The sequence below is a fragment of the Rhineura floridana genome, chromosome 14 (genome assembly GCF_030035675.1).
Source record: "Rhineura floridana isolate rRhiFlo1 chromosome 14, rRhiFlo1.hap2, whole genome shotgun sequence".
In the NCBI taxonomy this organism is placed as follows: Eukaryota; Metazoa; Chordata; class Lepidosauria; order Squamata; family Rhineuridae; genus Rhineura; species Rhineura floridana.
The window spans coordinates 13414421-13434150 of record NC_084493.1 but is presented as its reverse complement, the minus strand read 5'-3'; the positions used below and the strand labels follow the sequence as shown (position 1 = coordinate 13434150).

Genomic DNA, 19730 nt, shown 5'->3' with positions numbered 1-19730 from the left:
GAGTTGCTGCCAGTCAGTGTAGATCAGGGTGGGGAACCTGGTGCACTCCAGTTCTTTGAGGCTACAACTGCCATCATCCCTGACCATGCTGCTGGGCTTGGTGGGAGTTGGAGAGTCCAACAACATCTGAAGGCCACAGGTTCCCCACACCTGAGATGGACAATATTCAGCTATATGCCCAGTGTATCAGGCAGCTTCTGTTGTTCATCAGCATCAAGATTATTTGCAAGACTTCTTCGCTACTCTGTGTTGCAGATATGAATTACAGCTGAAGAAACGTTAGTGTAAAACTGGCTAGACTATATTCAGGATAAATATAATGGGCTAGATGAGGCATGAACACAGCAGAAATAATGCAGAAATGGAGGAAGCTGAGCACCAGGAAGGTTTTTATCCTTCTTAATTGGTATTTGAGATATCCCAATGTATTGTCACAGCTCCTTTCTGAAAGGTTTCCTGTCTTGTGCAAAATCCGAGTATACTCTGGCGGTGGAATTGCTTTTACATTCAGTGCAAGGCCATACAAAATAGGATTTGCACATAACTTTATATCATAATGAACAACCTTCTTCAAGTTTACCTTTAGGCACTAGATCAGATTTTTTAAAAATGTATTTTTATTTTTGAAGTCGAGACTAGCTTCTTCAATCCCCCCTCCTTCCTCAAAATACATAGAAATGTTATGCCAATACACTTCAGGCTTATTGTTAATTGCACACATGAATTAATACCTTAAAGTGCATTTTTTCTATATGATTGCTTTGCATTTATAAAACTTAAAATAAGTTATAGCTAACAATTTCCAGAAGGGTAGACATGTTAGTCTGTTGCAGGTAAAACAATAAAGAGTCTTGTGGTTTCTTAAACACTAAAAAAAATTATTGCAGCATATGTTATGCCTCTCAGCCTCAGAGGAAGGCAATGGTAAACCACCTCTGAATTCCGCTTACCATGAAAACCCTATTCATAGGGTCACCATAAGTAGGAATCAACTTGAAGGCAGTCTATAAATACAGTGTTACCTTACAGAGTAGGGGCCCAACTTGTATTCCATTTGTCCTCCTTGTGGTCATGTTCTGTGCTTGTGTGAGCATTATAGATCCTCTGTTTGTTTGGGTGCAAAATACATTTTGGGGAATCAAAGGTGAATAGACGAAGGATTCAGGGCTCAGGAAAGGGTACCTGTTCAGCAGCAAGCCTGTTGTATGTGCTTGTTGCCATCTACTAAACTTGAGTTTTACCAGGTCTTATGGTGGTGACAAGAGGCTCAGCTCTAGCCCTATTGACACATTTAAAATGAAAAAAATCACTGGGTCTGGAAGGCATCTTCCAGAGAATTCTTCAAGAACTCAAATAGGTATCTTCCCATAGGCATCTGGTTGGCCACCATCAGAATAGGATGTTGGGCTATAAGGGTCTTTGGGTCTCGTCCAGCAGGACTGCTGTTATGCTTTTAACTCCTGTCATCCCTTACCATTGGCTGTGCTGGCTTGACCTGATGAGAGTTAGAATCCAACTATATGTGGAGGTCCCAACTTTTCCACCCCTGAACTAGCAACTTTACTATTCTGGCTCATGCTAAGTTGGTGGGAGTGTTTTGTTTTTTTAAAAACAAAAACAGAAGAGAACATTTCAGCTGCCTTACCATCTGGCATGCTTCTAAACACCTGAAGATACCCAATTAAGACTGAATTGTCAGATGTAAGCTTCTGTTAAAATCTGTCTCGTTCATTGGACACATTGGGTATGTGGGCTTTAAAAATCTGACTCTATTTCAGAAGCTGAATGTGAATGCGCTGAAGAAATAAGTCAACTTGAACAAGTGAAACTCCCAAGAAGAATCACCATTTGTTCCACCCACTGTTTTGCCATAATTGGATTTTCAGCTTTTTAAGCACACCTTTTTTCCCTCCTTGGCATCATGGATGTGTAGGTTGCTTGGAGAATCATTTAATGAGGGCTGGGCTGGAAACGTCCCAAGCTGATAGTGTTTGTGCTTGACAGCAGTAATCATCATCCTCTACTGAAGGAGACGCCATCCTTTTTGGGGCCAGTGGGTACATCTGGTTTAACAGACTGCTATGGGCTCCAGTCACAAAATGGCGTCTGTTGTGGGTGTGTCATATAACACAAAATGGCTGCCATGGGGAGGTGGCATAACAAATTGCCACATCTAAAAGAGCAGAAACTCAAAATGGCGCAGGAATGCCACCCTCTCCCCAGTCAATGGAATAAGGCACCTACATCAGTCACAGTTGTTCTTGCTCACAGTGAGAAGCCCTTTGTTCACCACCTCTGCAGAATGAAAAGGAGAGTGAGTGTCTAATCCAGGCATCCAGTGAAACGTGGGTTTGGTTAGGGGGATGTGTTCAGCTGTGCATTATGACCCAGTGCAAACTGGACCTGAGCAGGAAGAGCAAACAGTCTGTCATGCACTGTGGATTTTTGAGGAGTTATTTACTGAGACCTTTTGCAGGTGCCATGGTAGGGACTGGCAGGCCCATTGGTGCTGTGCAACCCCTGATCTATTGTGATGGGCTCCACACTTTCAACTGCGATAGCTTCACAGAGCCCTCATGTTGAGTCAATATATATCTGAATTCCAGATCCGCTAGTGGTTTCAGCCCTAAGGTGTTACAACCAGGGTGGTTCATTGGAGGCTTGATTTTTGAAACAGCACCATAACTCTACTTTCCCCAGAAATCCTTCACAAACAAAAATTGCCTGAATCAGTGATGGCTCATAATTATTTGAGTGCTTACCCAGGTGTGTGGTATAAATTAGGCGCTTCTCAGCTGAAATAATGACTTACAAAATGACTTATAAAATGAAAAGAAGTGTGTCATTTACCTTGCATTAAGTTAACATTTCTACTCGGCAGCTTCGGGTGAAATGGTTGGCTGTTAAATGGTCAGCCTTCCTGACTCCTTTAGAAGATGGTAGATCAGAGTGGGCCTTTGGGGAAGGGCCATGGGTCAGTGGCAGAGCATCTCCTTTGCATGCAGAAGGTCCCAGGTTCAATCCTTGGTGTCTCCAAGTAGGACTGTGAAAGACTCCTGCCTGGAACTCTGGAGAGCTGCTGCCAGCCTCACTGTATTCAATGCTGAGCCAGATGGGCCAAGAGTCTGACTCGCGATAAGGCAGCTGCCTATGCTCCTATGCCCTTAACCAGCATGTATTAAGGAGTATGTTTGCCTGGAATAGGTTTAGTTTGAGCCCCAGAAAAAGGTGGTGCCCTCATCAAGGAGTGAGACTGTAGGGAAACATTTAAGGAAAAGACCTTGGGAATGATGCAGATGGAGGCAAATAGAAGAGACTTCATTAAAGATGTTTCTTTAGTGGCCCTTGAAGGCTACAAGTTGTTTGTTTATATCAGTTTTGATGGCTCTTGGTGGCTTCTGTGATGACTGGTCCCGGGTCGCCCAGTGAAAGCTTTGTGGTTGAGTGAGTATTTGAACCCAGGTCTCCCCAGTACTAGTCCAGTCCCGAAACCACTATATCACACTGGTTTATGTCACATTGGAGTAAACTGTAACGTTCCTTTTTTCATATTCGGCACTGCTCATGTGCTTCCTGATCATCCCCTCCCCGTGCAGATCCATACAACTGCCATTGAGCTTTGGGTGCTCAGGAGTATCTATACTCCTGTATAGATAGTTTTGGCATGCTATGGCAGTAGCTTTCAAACTGTGTTCTGGATACTTTAGAGTTTGCTTCTATGAAAAGGTGAAAAACAGCGGCCAAGTTTTCCTAAAAGAGAGTGATGATTGTTGATCTGCAATGTGTAGCCTTGGGAGTTGGGATGTGTTCTAGGGTGCTGTTCTTCAAGCTTGGGTCCCCAGATGTTGTTGGACTACAGCTCCCATCATCCCCAGTCAGCTTAGCCAATGGTAAGGGGTGATGGGAGTTGTAGTCCAACAACACCTGGGGACCCAACACTTGCTTCATGCCACGTGGCATAAGGGCCCAGCAGGCTTGGTAGCAAGGCTGGCGTTAGCACCTGGCATCTTTGGGCTGCTCCCAGGGACCCAGCACCCTCGCAGGGCCTGTTCTTGATGTCTGTCCTGGCTCCCCTTCAATTTTTTCTCCTGGCCCAGTACTCCAAGCAGTACCAAGTGGCTAGATCTAACCATCCTTTTGATTTCCCATAATGACCCCAACCTAACATTATACTGGGGCAGTGGAGGCTGACCCATTAGGGCTACGGGCGCAGCATCCCAACCTCAGCAAGCCCTCTCCTGCCTGCCCTCTTTCTTACAACCGATCCAGAGGGTGGCACTGCCTGTCCCTTTCCTCCTGCGTAGTATCAGTGCTGTCCTTGTAGAACTCAGCATGCAGGAGGATGGGGACAAAACTGGAATGGGTTGGCTCAGCCTCTCATTGGCCCTGGTTCCACTTACTGTTGATCTCCTTGCCTTCTGCCCTACCAGTTCCAATGGGCACCAGTCACTGCTGTCCTGGGGCATTGTGGTGCTAGACCTGGACCTAGCTAGCTTCTACTGCAATCACAGCCAAGTAAGCTTCCCAGGACCTACTGACAGAAGAGAAGTCCTATCAGAAGATACTACCCAGGGCCCCTCAAAGCTGGAGCTGGCCCTGTCTGGTAATGACCTACATGAACGTTGTGCATTCGAGAATTCCCACAAGTCCTCTGTGGCGCACAGTAGTTCAGTGAGAGATATGTACATCTGTTCCTTCACAGACGACTTAGTGGGGAAAGAGTTCTCTAAAGGCCAAAAGTTTGAAAATCACTGTCTTGGGGGTGGTTGGGACTAATAGGATAGTGGAAGCCAAGATGGAAGAAAACAGTTCCTTAAACCTAATTACTTTACTGCCATGTATGGTTGGTGATGCATGCAGGAAAAAGAGCCATGGGGCTGTATTCAACTAAATTGTTGTGCTTGCATAAGCCAGGGCAAGGCTTCCCACTAGCGCAATGGGACTTCCCCTTTCTCCTCCCCTGTGTACCCCATGCCCCCCTGTCTGCTCTGGAGAGTCGGGGTATCCCCCAGAACAGCATGCTGGGAGAGGAGAGCTTGTTCTGTCAGGCAATCTCCTCAGCATTTCAGTGAATACAACCCATGGCATTTGGCTATTTAGTAGTAATATGGGAAAATTCTAAAAACAAACTTGCTCTATAGTAGCAATTTTAGGCAGTTCCCAGAACCATTAGCGAAGGGAGAAGTAAAATATAAGGTGATGTGGGGTATAACTTTTGTAGCTTTGTTCTCCCGCTTTGGAATTCCAGAATTTTCATCCTGATTTGTTTTAACATTGGGCTAGTCTTGATCAGCGTCATGTGTCGATCAAAGGGCAGAACAGATGTGACATTTCCATCTTTCACAAACTCATGATGCATTCCATTTCTCCTGTCCCTCCCTATTCCAGAGAGCAGCCCATCTTCACCACCAGAGCGCATGTGTTCCAAATTGACCCCACCACCAAGAAGAACTGGGTTCCTGCAAGCAAGCAGGCTGTAACTGTTTCCTACTTCTATGACAGCACAAGAAACAGCTATCGGATAATCAGTGTGGATGGCGCCAAGGTAGGCGGTTGGCACTCATACCTCTGACATGCTTGCAGAATTGAAATATCATTTAAGTGGCAAAGTTCGTATGAACGGGGCCCGTGTAAAGTTCTAAAAAAAGAAAAAATCATTACTAGGCTTGTCCACATTTCATGAGCCTGGTTGTTGCAGAAAAGTTGGGATGTATGCGTAATCATGAAAGCATTCATGTGTATCTTGAGAAGAAAGCCATAGGATGAGTAAGAGAGGTTTGTATTTGATAACTCATCTGATAGCTGTAGGCAACCAGAGATACCTTGCAGGTGTTTGTTGGTGGAAGAGGGATGGATCACTTCAGCCTTCCTTCTCTAGCATGCTTGGATTCTGTCTGCCTGAGGAGAATGGGAAGCCCATCTCTTAGCTCTGACCCTTAGCCCATCTCTGGTAAACCTCTGCTGACTGCAGAGGAGGGCATTCCCCCACCCTCCACTCTGTGGCCAGGACTGAAAGTGTGCCTCCAGATGTTGTTGGACCACAACTCCCATTTTTCCTGACCATTGGCAATGCTGGCTGAGGCTGATGGGAGTTGTGGTCCAACAACAGCTGGAGGCACACTGGTTGGGAAAGGCTGGGCTATAAGCTTCTAATCAAACTAGTGCAACAAAAACATTTTTTGCAGGCTAATAACTTTTGTGGGCTTATTTTTAAGGCTGGATTAAGAGGTAACTCAGTAAATGGCCTGGTAGGGTTCTCATCCTGTAGCGATGGTGAAGCTAAAGAAGATATGACTCTTATCAGTGCCTGGATTGGAAACCCCGGGAGTCTTCCACTGTTTGCAGAATGTTCCACCTCCACTGTCGGAGGCAGTCTGTTCCTGAATACCAGTTGCTGGAAACCACAGGAAGGGAGAGTGTTGTTCACTCAGGTCCTGCTTGAGGGCTTCCCCCAGGCATCTGGTTCGCCATTATGAGAGCAAGGTGCAAAACTTGATGGGCCACTGGCCTGATCCAGGAGGGCTGTTCTTATGTTCTTGTGTAAGCCGTTCTGAGTTTCTAAGGGAAGATGTGATATAAGTAACAAGAGTCAAGTTTTGCATTGCTGAAAAACAGTGAACAGAAATGGGTTTTTTTGCTGAACGTATTTCATAAGTATATTCTAATGATGTGGGTGTCCTACTTAAACCTTTGTTTAAGGGAGAATGGGATATAGCAAAAACTCTTTAGTTGCTCTTCTTTTTCTCTCCCCCTTTTCATAGGGAAGACAATTTATTTGGGGATGAGAACATGAAGTTAGGTCTTACTGGTTTGCAACTCAAGGAATGAGATCCTCAGCGTGTGAGCCTGGGAATCTATTTGACAGTGTTTGCAGATTTTTGTTTTTTTGTAATACTTAGTATTGGTATGACTTAGGCTTCTTAAACTTGAGGTACAAAACCCTATTGTGATATTTGCCTGATTTTATGATTATAGCAACAGTCTCTGGTGTCATCCAGACATAAATCAAACTGCATGACTACAACATTACCTGATTTCTGTGGTTTTGGCCAATTATGGTTTGAAATTTCTTCAAAACTGGGCAGAGTGTGGTTTGCACAAACTGTAGGTAGCCCCTAAACCACCTTCAAACTGGTTCATTCACGTTGTATTAAACCATGGTTTGGTATTATGTCGCAACAGGGCCTCCCATCACTGACACTATTTCCTAGGGTGGTGAAAAATATGGCTTGATTTAGATGAAACCTTAGTGTTATGGGATCTGACCCAATGCTTTTGCAGTGAAACACTAAAATTTTAAAGGAGAGCATAGGGAAGCTGACGTAGTGAGACAGACCATCGATCCATCAAGCTCAGCGTTGTCTACACTGACTGAAACTGGCTTTTAAGAAATTCATAGAGCATTCTTTCCCAGCCCTATCTGGCGATTGGACATGGGATCTTCTGCATGCAAAACAGATGCTCAACCATTGACCCCCTCCCCAGGAGATAAAAAGGAGGGTGTATGTGTAAAGACATCTCAGAAAAGTTGACCCTTTTATTGTAGTAGAACGTACAGAGTAGGAGGTGGCAGCGGAGGAGGAGAGATATGCCTATTTTTAATACCCTTTAGTGTTTGTTACAGTGCTAAATGCATAGGAGGTTTGAAGCAGTTGACACATAAGAACATAGAAAGCTGCCTTAGACTGAGTCAGATGGTAGGACCATCTAGTTCTATTATCTACACTGACTAGGAGTGGTTCTCCAGGGGATCTTTCCTAGTCCTAGCTAGAGACACCAAGGATGAACCTGTGGCCTTCTGCATGCAAAGCAGATGCTCTATCACTGAATGATGTCCTTTTCCATGTGTGCAGAGCAAGGCCTAATTCACATGTTTATTTTGAAAGGGGAGAATTGAAGCTGACTTAGGAAGATGTGGACTAAAATTCCAGGTTTCCCATGAGCTCCATTAGGAAGCCTGGAACGCTTGAATCTCTTGCCTGCCAGTTGCTGAGTATACAGTGGCATTTTGCACATAATATATTGGCAAAGTGGAACTTCACATCAAGCATACGTTGATGGGGAGCTGTATCCAGTTCTTTCCTCCTCAGTTGCATATGTACTAGGGGTGAAAGGATCTGTACATTTCAGTTCTCTGTTTCTCATTTTTTCAGTCTCAGTTCTCCATGTTTCTGCAGCCATTTGCAATTTTGTTTTTAAAAAAATTCTCATGAAAATTCTTCAGCATTTTAGTGCAAATTTCTCCTAATAAACACATTTTTGCAAGCAGTTTCTCATAATACAATGCATTTTTGTAGGCTATTTTCACTTATATTCATTTGTATGCAGACTTTCCCCTAATATATATGCATTTTTGTAAACATTGGTTGGTTGGAGAACTGCATTGCAAATTCGAATTTCATGAATTTTGAAGACTGGCTGTGTTTCAGTTCTCATATTGTTTTGAAAAATGTGAATTTGATAAATTTGGCTTCACATGTGGATGGAATCAGATTTCTCCCCCATCTAGTTAGTCACATTCATACTTCGTATTTTTATGGGTACCTGAAATATGCTTTAGTTGGATGGCCAATTTGGGTTAGAGAAATGGAATGGAGAATGCTCAGTTCTCCCCTGCTCACTGTTTTTCTGTGGAGGTGTCTTTTCCAGTTTTAAAGGGTCTGCTGGAGTTATGATGCATGCACCAAGAATGCCCTTCTATCCTGGGGTAACTGGACATTTGCATTATACTCTTTAAGTTTGTTGCAAATTTCAAAGAGCCTGAAATCTACTACTAAAAAGAATTGTGGAATCTTAAAGAAAAGCTCGTGCTATGCTTGAAAATTGCACTTAATAAGTGCCCGTGTACTATCAATTGGACTTTTAACCTTTGACAAGGCCATTCAACTGCTGAGTGCCCCTGGGCTTCTGACTAGGGTGGTATATTTCAGGGGCTGTAAAAACAACTGCAGTAGACAGACCTGTGGCCTTCCTTGCTTGAGGCGAGTGAGGGAAAAGACACACTTAAAGTTGTGCTGGTTCCACAGCGTCTCCACCTCTGTTTTCTGAAAATGGGGGCACACAACACTAGTCAAACCCCATCCCTTTTTACTTAAAACCTGGTCGGATCAGCTCCAGTGCATTTTTCTTTTTAAAAAATCAGTTTCAGACAGATTTTGCAACTGATTGGTAGGTCAACCTGTTGCTCCTCTAGGTGTGGCCAATGGAAACGCTTTGCCGTAGGTTCAGGCAGAAACAGTGGTTGGCCCAACCCTTTGCTGTGGGCAGTCCTGAAAGTCTGGTCAACAGTGGGGAAGGAAGATGTGTCCAGCCGAGAGCAGAATTGCTTCACAACACAGCCAGAAAAAAACATTCTTGCTCCTTTTGAAGCAACTAGTGTGCCCACAATCTGAGTCGAGAGGCAGACAGAAGTCTATTTGCAAGTGGGATTACTGTTGATGGTGTGTATGTGCTCATGAATCCAACTTCTTTTCATCTCCAATTAAAAGCCCCCTTCATATGTTACTTGCAAGAAGTGAGCTAAACAGGTTTCTGCTTTAAAAACAAAACAGCCCCCCCACAATGCCTGTTTGTTCAAAACCAACAGTGGGACAGGATAAATGCGTGGAGACATCCTTAAGATATGAAACTTCTCTCAAACACTTCTTCAGCTTTCCGTTGTCTCTCTCTGGCTTACGTTTGGTGAAGTTAAATGCTGCTGCCTGAAGAGTAGAGTGCATATCCTCCAACACTTGGTAGAGGAAAACAGGTCCTCCCGATTTTGTCATTTGACTTTGAGTTGCTGAGGTAGCTCCTGACATGTGGTCTGATGCCGTGTCTGGTCAACATTTTTGTTAAGTCATATCTTCAGAATGTACATTTGCCTCCAACCAGAAAGCACATTTATACATTGAGTCGGGATCTATTTGCACATTTTTCTTGTTGCCTCATAATCTTTCTTATTCAGAACGTTAATGTTCAGCTGCGGTTAGCAAGATTTTGAGATGATATTTTTGTTAAGTCAGGGATGCGACTGGCAAGTAAATTCCAATGCAAGGTAAGCATTCAGTATACTATGACACACACAGTGAGAAAATAGGGAATGTGCCTATTAATAGGTTTAGTTCAGGGTAGGGAATTTTTTTCCTGTCAGGGGCTGCATGCTTGTGAAGGGAGGGGCACTTCTTTTAATTTTCTCTGCCACCACCTTTCCCCCTCCTTGCCCATATATCTGGCATTATTTTTTATTTATTTAGAGCATTTGTTCCCTGCTCTTCAGCCAAAAGGGCTCCCAGGGTGGCTTACATACAGTCAATTAATATAAGAGAGTCCCTGCTTGCAGGCTTACAATCTTAAAAAAAACACAAAAGACAAGGGCAAAGGGACAGGGAGGGAAAAGGAAAAAAGCAAACTCAGGCACCGATTCTTAAATAGTAGTTCTTAATTATAATGACCAGCTGGCAGGGAAGTAGTGCAGGGTTGAGCTGGTCTTCCAGCAAAGCTAATGGGAATGAGCCCCTTTGCTGATCTCTCCCATGGAGGTGGTCTGATGGGGGGGGGGAAATTAGGCTGATAGCCACATGCTGCCCAACTGGTCTTGTCAAATGCTGTGAGAACGGAATGTGTAGAAAATGCTGATGGAGAGGCTCTCATTCATGCTATTTCTCTCGCCATTGATGGGGCAACCTTTCTCGATAAGATTTTGCATGTAATAAATATATTTTATGCTTGGTCTTGGCTGTAAGAAAAACACTAGTAGTCACTTGATTTTTCCAAACCATCATCAATTAATTAACCACTTCATGCTGTAATAGGCTTCTATGTGGTTTACAAGTATAAAGACCAATTACACAAGCAGTATGAAAACCAATTGCAGAAGAGTTAAAATATAAACATCGATAATTAAAATACACAATTAAGATACACAGTAAAACAATCCAATTAAAACATAAACATCCATAATTAAGATATGCAATAAAACAATTCCATTAAAGCATGCTTACAGAGTAACTTTCCACTGTTGCTGAGAAATTAATTTCATTTTTTTCCTAATGAGCATCCTTGCTGTCTCAACCGGGAGGTACCGAAAGTCAAAGGAAGGCATATTAAAAGATATAGAATCCACTGTGTGGTTGTGTGTGTATAGAGATAAGGCAGAGAAGGGTGCAGGTGGGGGTAACAATTACAGATCAGTCTGACAGATCTGAAAGCACCTCTCTACCTTTAGCACAAAGGTACCTTTGTGCTCTTTCAGGGGAGATTGTGAAAAACCAGTTCTGTAAGTTACCAGCATGGTCAATTTGAATTGGGTAGAAACTTGCAGTGGGGAATTACCGGTTGATTAGTGCCCATGATGACTCTGTCTGTCTGTGAGAATGGACAACTTTGTCACTTTAAAGAATAAATGAAACTCTTTTTTTAGAAGTAAGGCATAGCTATGTAAGCAAATAAACATATATGTCATCAGAATTGTTCATAAGAACATAGGAGGAGCCTGCTAGATCAGGCCAGTAGCCCATCAAGTTCAGCATCCTGTTCTCAACCAGATGTCTATAAGAAGCCCACAAGAGAGGCCTCAATAGAAGAGCACTCTCCCTTCCTGAGGTTTCCAGAAACTGGTATTCAGAAGCATACTGCTTCTGACAATGGAGGCAGAGTGTAGCCATTGTGGCCAGTAGCCACTGATAGTCCTATCCTCCCATCAATGTGTGTAATCCTCTTTGAAAGACATTTTAGTGGCCACCACTGCCTCTTGGGGGAGCAAACTCCATAATTTAACTATGTGCTGTGTGAAGGAGGACTTCCTTTTGCTTATGCTGAATCTTCCAACGTTCAGCTTCATTGGATTTCCACAAATTATAATGTTATGAGAGAGAAAGAAACTTTTCTGTATACACTTTCTCGGTGCCATGCATAATTTTACACACTTCTGTCTTGCTGCCTCTTACTCTCATTTTCTCTAAATTAAAAAGGCCCAGATGTTGCAACCTTTCCTCGTAGGTTACTTGCTGCATCCCCTTGATTATTTTAACTGCCCTTTTCTGAAACTTTTGCAACTCTACTATATCCTTTTTGAGGTGAAGCGACCAGAACTGTAACAGTATTCCAAATGTTGTCACAGCATACATTTTATAACAACATTATGATAGCAGTTTTATTTCAATTCCTATCTTAATGATCCTTAGCATGGAATTTGCCTTTTTCACAGCTGCCACACACTGGGTTCTTGGTGCATTAGGTGGGCTATCTTCCTCTTAATAAATAAAAAAATAAATAAAAGCATTGCCCATGTATAGAATTGTCTGCAGTTTGGTGTGTTAAAATTAAATCTGACCATGAGACGACTGCTTATATGTGGGACTAAACACCACCACCATTTATTCAGACATCCATTAGACATCCATGTAATTAGCGTAGATATTCTGTGAACATAGTTTGAAATCTGACTGGTAAATTCTTTAATAGGCCATGAAATGACCACCTTTGTATATGCAGATCAGATCAGATTGTAGACATTGTGCTCTATATCTTGTATTGCCCTTTTTACAGTTCATTTAGGGATAGATTCCTCTGTTCATTTTAGAATGCTCCAGAAGGTCAGTCAGATGATTTTGAAATTACCTGGTTGCTAGTTGATGTAGACATTCAAATTTGTTACCTACAGGTAGGGTTTGGGGAGAAATTCAATTCTGCTTGTATTTAAAAGTGAATCTATCACATCTGCACTTTGTGAAGCAATATGAGAACCGAAGAACAGCCATCCTTCAAAAACTGCACTCATTTTGTTTTGCAGTGCAGTTCTCCATCCAAACAATGTTTACAAAAATACATATGTTAGGGGAAAGTGTGCATAAAAATTAATATATTAATGAAACACATGCAGAAATGCATTATATTAGGCGAAATTGCTTACAGAACAATGTACATTAGTTAAAACTGCTTACAAAAATGTCCATGTTAAAAAAATTTGCACTAAAATGCTGAAGAATTTTCATGGGGATTTTAAATAAATAAAAAATAAATTGCAAATTGCTACAGAAATGTGGAGAACTGAATTTCAGATTGGAAAAATGAGAAACCAAGAACTGAAATTGAGAGATCTTTCCATCCCTTCCTTTAGGGTAGCTTTCGAGGTCGCTGATTCATAGGGTCGCCATAAGTCGTAATCGACTTGAAGACACGTAACAATAACAAGCATGAAAGTTATGGATGACCTTTGTGACCCAAAATAGTGTTGACTGCCAAGGGGATTTTTTAAAATCTGAATGATTTAGGGGACTTTATCAAAACGTAAAATTGTAATTTGCCATTCTGGTGATTGATTTTTTTAAAAAAGTTATTGTTGGAGTTTTGTTCTTGTAATGGCCGTTTCCTGCAAACAATTGAAATCTGACTGACCTGACTGCTGATCCAGTGTTTAACTTGTGCTGGAATATTTTATTTAAGGGATTTATGTACTGCCCTTCATAATATTTTCGCTGGATGGTTTGCAAAAAAAAATGCATATGTAATGAAAGTTGCAATGCCAAGATTGCACAACTCCAGTCTTTCGTCATGTCTTCACCACCTGATGCGTGTTCTACCTCACCAACAAAAAAGAGGAATATTGCAGGTAAATGAAAAAAGGAGAGTTAAGAGAGGAATTTTACTGGAGATAAGTATGAGTTTATGACAACTACTGCAGAGCTTATGGGGGAAACCATACACTAGACAGCTCATTAAAATCGACCTACATTATTATTCCTTCAGAACAACGGTGACCTAAAAGAATGCAGATTTGAAAGAGTACAAGAAGTTACCTTCCCTTCCCCTTGGAACCAGGGCAAAGGACACGGCTGCCCGAACTTCTGTTTTTGTTTAAATCAAGTTATCTATTGAAACGAGCAGCTCTGGAGCTGAATAGATGGGCTCAGACAAATTAACTTCCAAGAACTGCAGCAAGAACAAGTTCCCATTCTCATTTCACAATCGAGGATAGAAGTGTGCCTCGCATAGAATACTGAGCACCTTCAAGGTTTTTAAAGCTTTGCAGATCTTGTGTTCTTACTGAGAAGTTAGCCTGATTACATTGCAACTCGCATATGAAACTGTGAAAATAGATTTAATTAATTAAATTTGTGTCCCACCCTTCCTCCCAAAGGAACCCAGAGGTGGCAAGAACATCAGTGATAAAACAACACAATTAAAAATAAAATAAAAACAATTTAAAAAATCACTAAGTGTTCTATCCCAGCTAGTCTGTGCTAAGCTAGAATGAAAAACTTAAATCTGTTGCACTAATAATGAGTTGTATTCAACTAAGTCTACTTACCCATTGAAATTAATGAACCTAAATTAGCTGTGTCTATTAACTTCAAAGCCTACAGCCATACTGCCCTGAACATGCCTGATCTCATCTGATCTTGGAAGCTAAGCAGGGTCAGGCCTGTTTAATACTTGGATGGGAGACCGCCTGGGAATACTGAGTGCCATAGGCTTAGATGAAGGCAATGGTAAACCACCTCTGAATACCTCTTACCATGAAAACCATATGGATATATCCAAACAAGATTCATAGGGTTGCCATAAGTCGTAATCGACTTGAAGGCATATAACAACAACAAAAGTAACTTCAGTGGGTCTCCTCTGAGGAGGACTGGTATTGTATATCACCCAATACCTTAGTTTTATCAGTCCTTATCCAGCTCATTAACGTATCCAGGCACTGATTTAGTATTGCCAGTAAGGTATTGTATATTTTCTGTTTTTAATCCATTGTGAATTTAATTTCACTGGGTGACCTTGAGTTCTAGTGTTGAGAGAGAGAGGGTGAAAAGTTCTCTCTCCCTACCATGCATAATTGCATATACTTCATGTCTTCTCTTAGGTCCCATCTACACTATACATTCAAAGTAGTATTACACCACTTTAAACAGACATAGCTTCACCCACAAAATCTTGGGAAATGTAGTCTGTTAAAGGTGCTGAGACTTGTTCGGAGACCCCTATTCCCTTCATAGAACTACAGTTCTCAGAGCAGTTTAATAGTCAATCCCTCTTTCCACGAAACTCTGGGATTTGTAGCTCTTTGAAGGGGATAGGGGTCTCCGAAGAAGTCTCAGCACCTTTAACAGACCACATTTCCCAAGATTCTTTGGGGGAAGCCATGACTGTTTAGAGTGGTATGATACTACTTTACATATATCGTGCAAACTGAGCCTTAGTTATGTTATTTTCTAAATGAAAAGGGGTGCCAATGTTGCAGCCCTTTCCTAGTAGGGAAGGCGTTTCGTCCCTTTGACCATGGTTGTTGCTGTCCCTTTTCCTGCCCTGTGATATATCTTTTTTGAGATGGGCCAATTAGAATTATACACAGTCTTGCAAATGCTGGCACTAAACACCACTTCTTCCTTAGTCTGGGATTGTTATTGGGAGTCTTACTTTTTGTGTCCCCCTCCCATGTTTCATTATAAAACCCAGCTTGTCACTAGTTTGCTGATCAAATGTGGAACAAAACCTTTGGGATTTATTTTCTTATGAGAAAATAAGAAAAAATATTTTCATATTGTTACATCTTTGGCATGCACTGCAGAACATCACCCAGCTTTCCAATAAATTGAAATACCTCACTGGATGCCTGCTGATTAATCATAGTGCTTGTTCTGGGCATCAGCGAATTACTGGGGCTGGTTTGTGGAAAGTACAATGAAAGATCAGGGGAGATGTATTTGCATTTGCAGAGTAGATTTTATAACACACATGGCTATCCAGCTTAAGCATGGCTTGCTGCAGTTTTGTATATTATCACTTCATATAGCTGTAGGGATCCCTAATGCATTCCTCCCTGCTGCGCTGGCTGTGACATTACTGACATGCATGAAATTCTAGGTTTCCATGGCTTTCAAGAACTTCACAGCATTTATCTGGATTGTGAACAGATTGCTGGGGAGCACTTCTTTTTTTTGGCTCCCAAGTTTTGTTTCTGAAGATTTTAAAAAAAAGTTTACGCCATGCTAACAAGGCAGCAACTTAAGATAATGCTACTGCCTGTGTCCGTTTCTTAGCTGAACAGATAATGGCTATAGGTGTATGTTTTACTGGTTCTGGACCACTTTGCCCACCCACCCATACCACCTGCAAATGATGATCACCTTCCATAAGTTAATGAATATATCACTATTAGCATCAGAGTATAAAAATAGAGCTTAATCTCACTGGTTATCTTCATATTCCTTTCACCTGCTATGTATTTTGGAGAGTTGTTTGTTTGCTGTGCATCTTAAGATATCGTAACCAAAATTTGCATGATGGCTCCTGAGATCAAAAAGCAGGTTTGCATTCATGCTTGAATACAATTGGACACCATTTCAAAACTGCACTGATTATAACCACTGGTTTAGAAACTGCACTGGTTTTTCTGTTTCTTAGAATTCCCAAGCAATTCTGGAAGCCATGTTTCAGGATCTTGAACTGGCAACCTGAGGGATGCTGAGCAGGGATTCAGCCACCTAGGGATGGTTTGGATCGGTCTTTTTCCAGTCCATGGTCGCATCCACACCATATATGTAAATCACTATTACGCTACTTTAACAGACATAGAGAGTCCTAGGAACTGTAGTTTGCTCAGGGTGCTGGGAACCACAGCTGTGGGAGGTGAACCCCTTTAACAAACTATAGTTCCTAGGCTTCTCCATGACTGTAAAAGTAGCATAATAAATGTATGGTCTGGATGTTGCATATGTATTCGTTCCTCAGTCTGTCCTGTTTCCATACCAATTCATTTTTTGGCTACCCACACTTCAGATGATTTATAGTCCCAGGTTTCATGCCTGGTTCTTCTTGTGGGGCATAGGCTTTGATAATCAAGGGATAGATGTGTGCAGGCCCTGGATATAAATAGCTGGTTGCAAAGTGTTTGCCAGCAGTTGCCAGTCCAGTGGTGATGAGAAGGAGGAGGTCCACGTTATCACTCGTTTAAGCTTGTTAAACCTCTTCAGCAAAGTTCTGCTTCCTTTTTTAATGCTGTATCGGTGTGCTACTGACTTTGGAAAGAGTGTATATACAGTATTTTGATCCAGCACTCTGATGCGACGGGTACCTCTTTTCAGACCTAATTTGATAACGTCTGCTTATCTCCAGGCACTTAACCCCATCAGATATATTGGAGTAGTAGCAAAATTTGCCCAGTGAAAGCAAATATGTGATCAGATAAGATACATATTACTTAATGATAATCTATACTGACTCTGGTTGCTAGTGTGGTGTAGTGGTTAAGGTGTTGGACTACATGAATCCCCACACACCCATGAAGCTCAATGAGTGACTTTGGATGGAAAGATCTGTTAGTTTCAGTTCTCTCAGTTTCTCATTTCCCCCCAATCTTAAATTCAGTTCTCCATGTTTCTGCAGCAATTTGTGATTGTTTTTTTTTGGGGGGGGAATCCTTATGAAATTTCTTCAGCATTTTAGTCTGAATTTCTCCTATTAAACCCATTTTTGTATGCTGTTTTGACTAATGTAGACATTTTTTCAAACTATTTCTCATAATATAAAGCATTTTTGTATGTTATTTCCAGTAATATATTCATCTTTATGCACATTTTCTCCTTACACATGCATTTTAAAAACAGTGGTTGGAGAACTGCATTGCAAAATTCAAATAAGTACAAATTTTAGAGGATGGCTTCGTTTCCATGTTCATATAGTTTTGGAAAGTGTGACTTTGATAAGTTCTGCTTTAAACGTGAACTAAATTGAATTTCTCCCCCATCCCTACTCCTTACCAATGATTTTCACTGCCGTGTGGCAAATGTATGTCGACAGCTGGAGAAAAGTAGAAGGATTTCCAAGGGAAAGGCTTGATGGGAGAAGAGTCAAACAACCTTCCCCTACCTTGCCTGTTCTTTCTGTCGTGCTTTGCAGCTGTTGAGCAGATACTTAGGCCTCATCTGTACTTTACATTTAAAGTACTATGATGCCACTTTAATAGACATGGATGCTTCTCTCAAGAATCCTGGAAAGTGTACGTTGTGAAGGGTGCTGAGCGTTGTTAAGAGACTGACACTGATTCCCCTCACAGAGCTACAATTCCCACAGTTCCCTGGGAAGAGTGATTGACTGTTAAACCACTCTGGGAACTGTAACTCTGTGCAGGGAACAGGGGTCTCCTAACAACTCCCAGCACTCTGTTCCCAGGATTCTTTGCAACTCCCAGTACAGCAGTTCCCAGGATTCTTTGGGGGAAGCCATGACAGTTTAAAGTACAGATGAGGCTGTAGTGCCCAGTCTGCAGTTTGCACTGAACATCTAGCTCTGCCCTAACAGTAGACAACCCTCCTTCCCAAAGTAAAGATTATAATTGCCTCGGAAGTGCCTAAATATCTTGCACCAAATCTTAAGGGCAGGCAGATTCTGCTCTCCATAATGGTGGTGTAAGATGGTACCAGCAAAACCCCAATAGTAATGGGTTAAGGGTGGTGGTAGAAAGGAAGAAAAAGAGCTGGCCAGCTTTGCCTCACTAGGCTTGCATAGGATATGACTTAAGTGTGCTGTTACACAAATGTCTGCTTGCATCACAGAAGCCAGAGTGTCAACATGCTAAATTTCTGTGTCACTCTGTTGGAGCAAAAATGAGAATCCTGCGGTGCCTTAAAATAGGCTGCAGCCATGAATGCTTATGCCACAATAAGCTTGCTCACCCTTTAATGTGCCAAAGGACTCCTGCCAGTTAAAATCTCTGTTTTCTCTGTTCCCTAATGAAGCTTAGAGAGGAGCAAAACAGTAAACTAGATCAGAAAAAAGTGTGTGACAAGGTTTGCCTACTCTTTACACACTAAAATGTACTGACGAAAATGACAACAGCAACACTGAATTATTTAAGATATTTATAAATAAGCTATGGAATTGTTTGAACAATCTGGTCCAGTGTTTAAAGAACAAGTGGGAGAAAATAATCTGCAGCAACTCATAAAGAGCATTGCACACAGTGACTTAAACTGCGATTTAAATTTAGTTGAAGTATGTGATTTTAAAATCGATCCATCATCCTTCTGTGTTCTCCATCTGTGAGGGTTGGCAGCTGCTGATCTAAATAAGGTTCTTCCCATCCCTTTAACTCCAGGGGAAGTTCAGCCGCGGTGCTACAGTAACACAGACACAGGAGAGGTTTCACCAGCTAACCTCCCGCTGCTGTGCAGCTGTTAAAAGTCAAAGGAACAGCCCTTAAAGGCCAGGCACTTGCAACTCTGTCCTTCTACTGAGAATGGTTAGCGATATTGTAGGTAACTGATGTGAGTAGATCATTCTGCTTTCTGCAAATACCCTTGCAGGCTTCCTGCATCGTAGAAGCATATTCTCCAACTAGGGTTGGTAGGCTCAGGGCCTGAGACTGATCCTGTATTTTTAGGAGAAAAGAAAGTCAGCCAAGTGCAGGTGTTCTTGCAACACTGTAATGGAAAAATCCACAAGGTGGAATTCTCCCTTCCCCCTGCACAACTTTTAAAGATACAGAAGACCTCTTGGCTGCCAGGCCTGGCCTGCTTCATTTCTAAGTCACATCACAGAACAGCTTTGGAAGCCAAAACCTGGAAGAGAAATGAAAGGCTTAAATGTGGTTGTGGTGAGTAAATAATGGAGAGCCAGTGTGGTGTAGTGGTTAAGGTGCTGGACTACGACCTGTGAGACCAGGGTTCGAATCCCCACACAGCCATGAAGCTCACTGGGTGACCTTGGGCCAGTCACTGCCTGTCAGCCTCAGAGGGAGGCAATGGTAA

At 42.1% G+C, this 19730-nt stretch overlaps 1 protein-coding gene and 1 pseudogene across 1 annotated transcript in view; both read left to right on the top strand.

Annotated features, from left to right (window-relative positions):
* HOMER2 (homer scaffold protein 2) overlaps positions 1–19730 on the top strand; it is an 83962-nt gene that overhangs the window by 26222 nt on the left and 38010 nt on the right. The window contains exon 2 of the mRNA XM_061595726.1: positions 5389–5545. Within this exon, the coding sequence (XP_061451710.1) occupies positions 5389–5545 (157 nt within the window). The remainder of the gene's footprint in view (positions 1–5388; positions 5546–19730) is intronic.
* On the top strand, positions 14338–14456 carry LOC133370069 (5S ribosomal RNA; annotated as a pseudogene).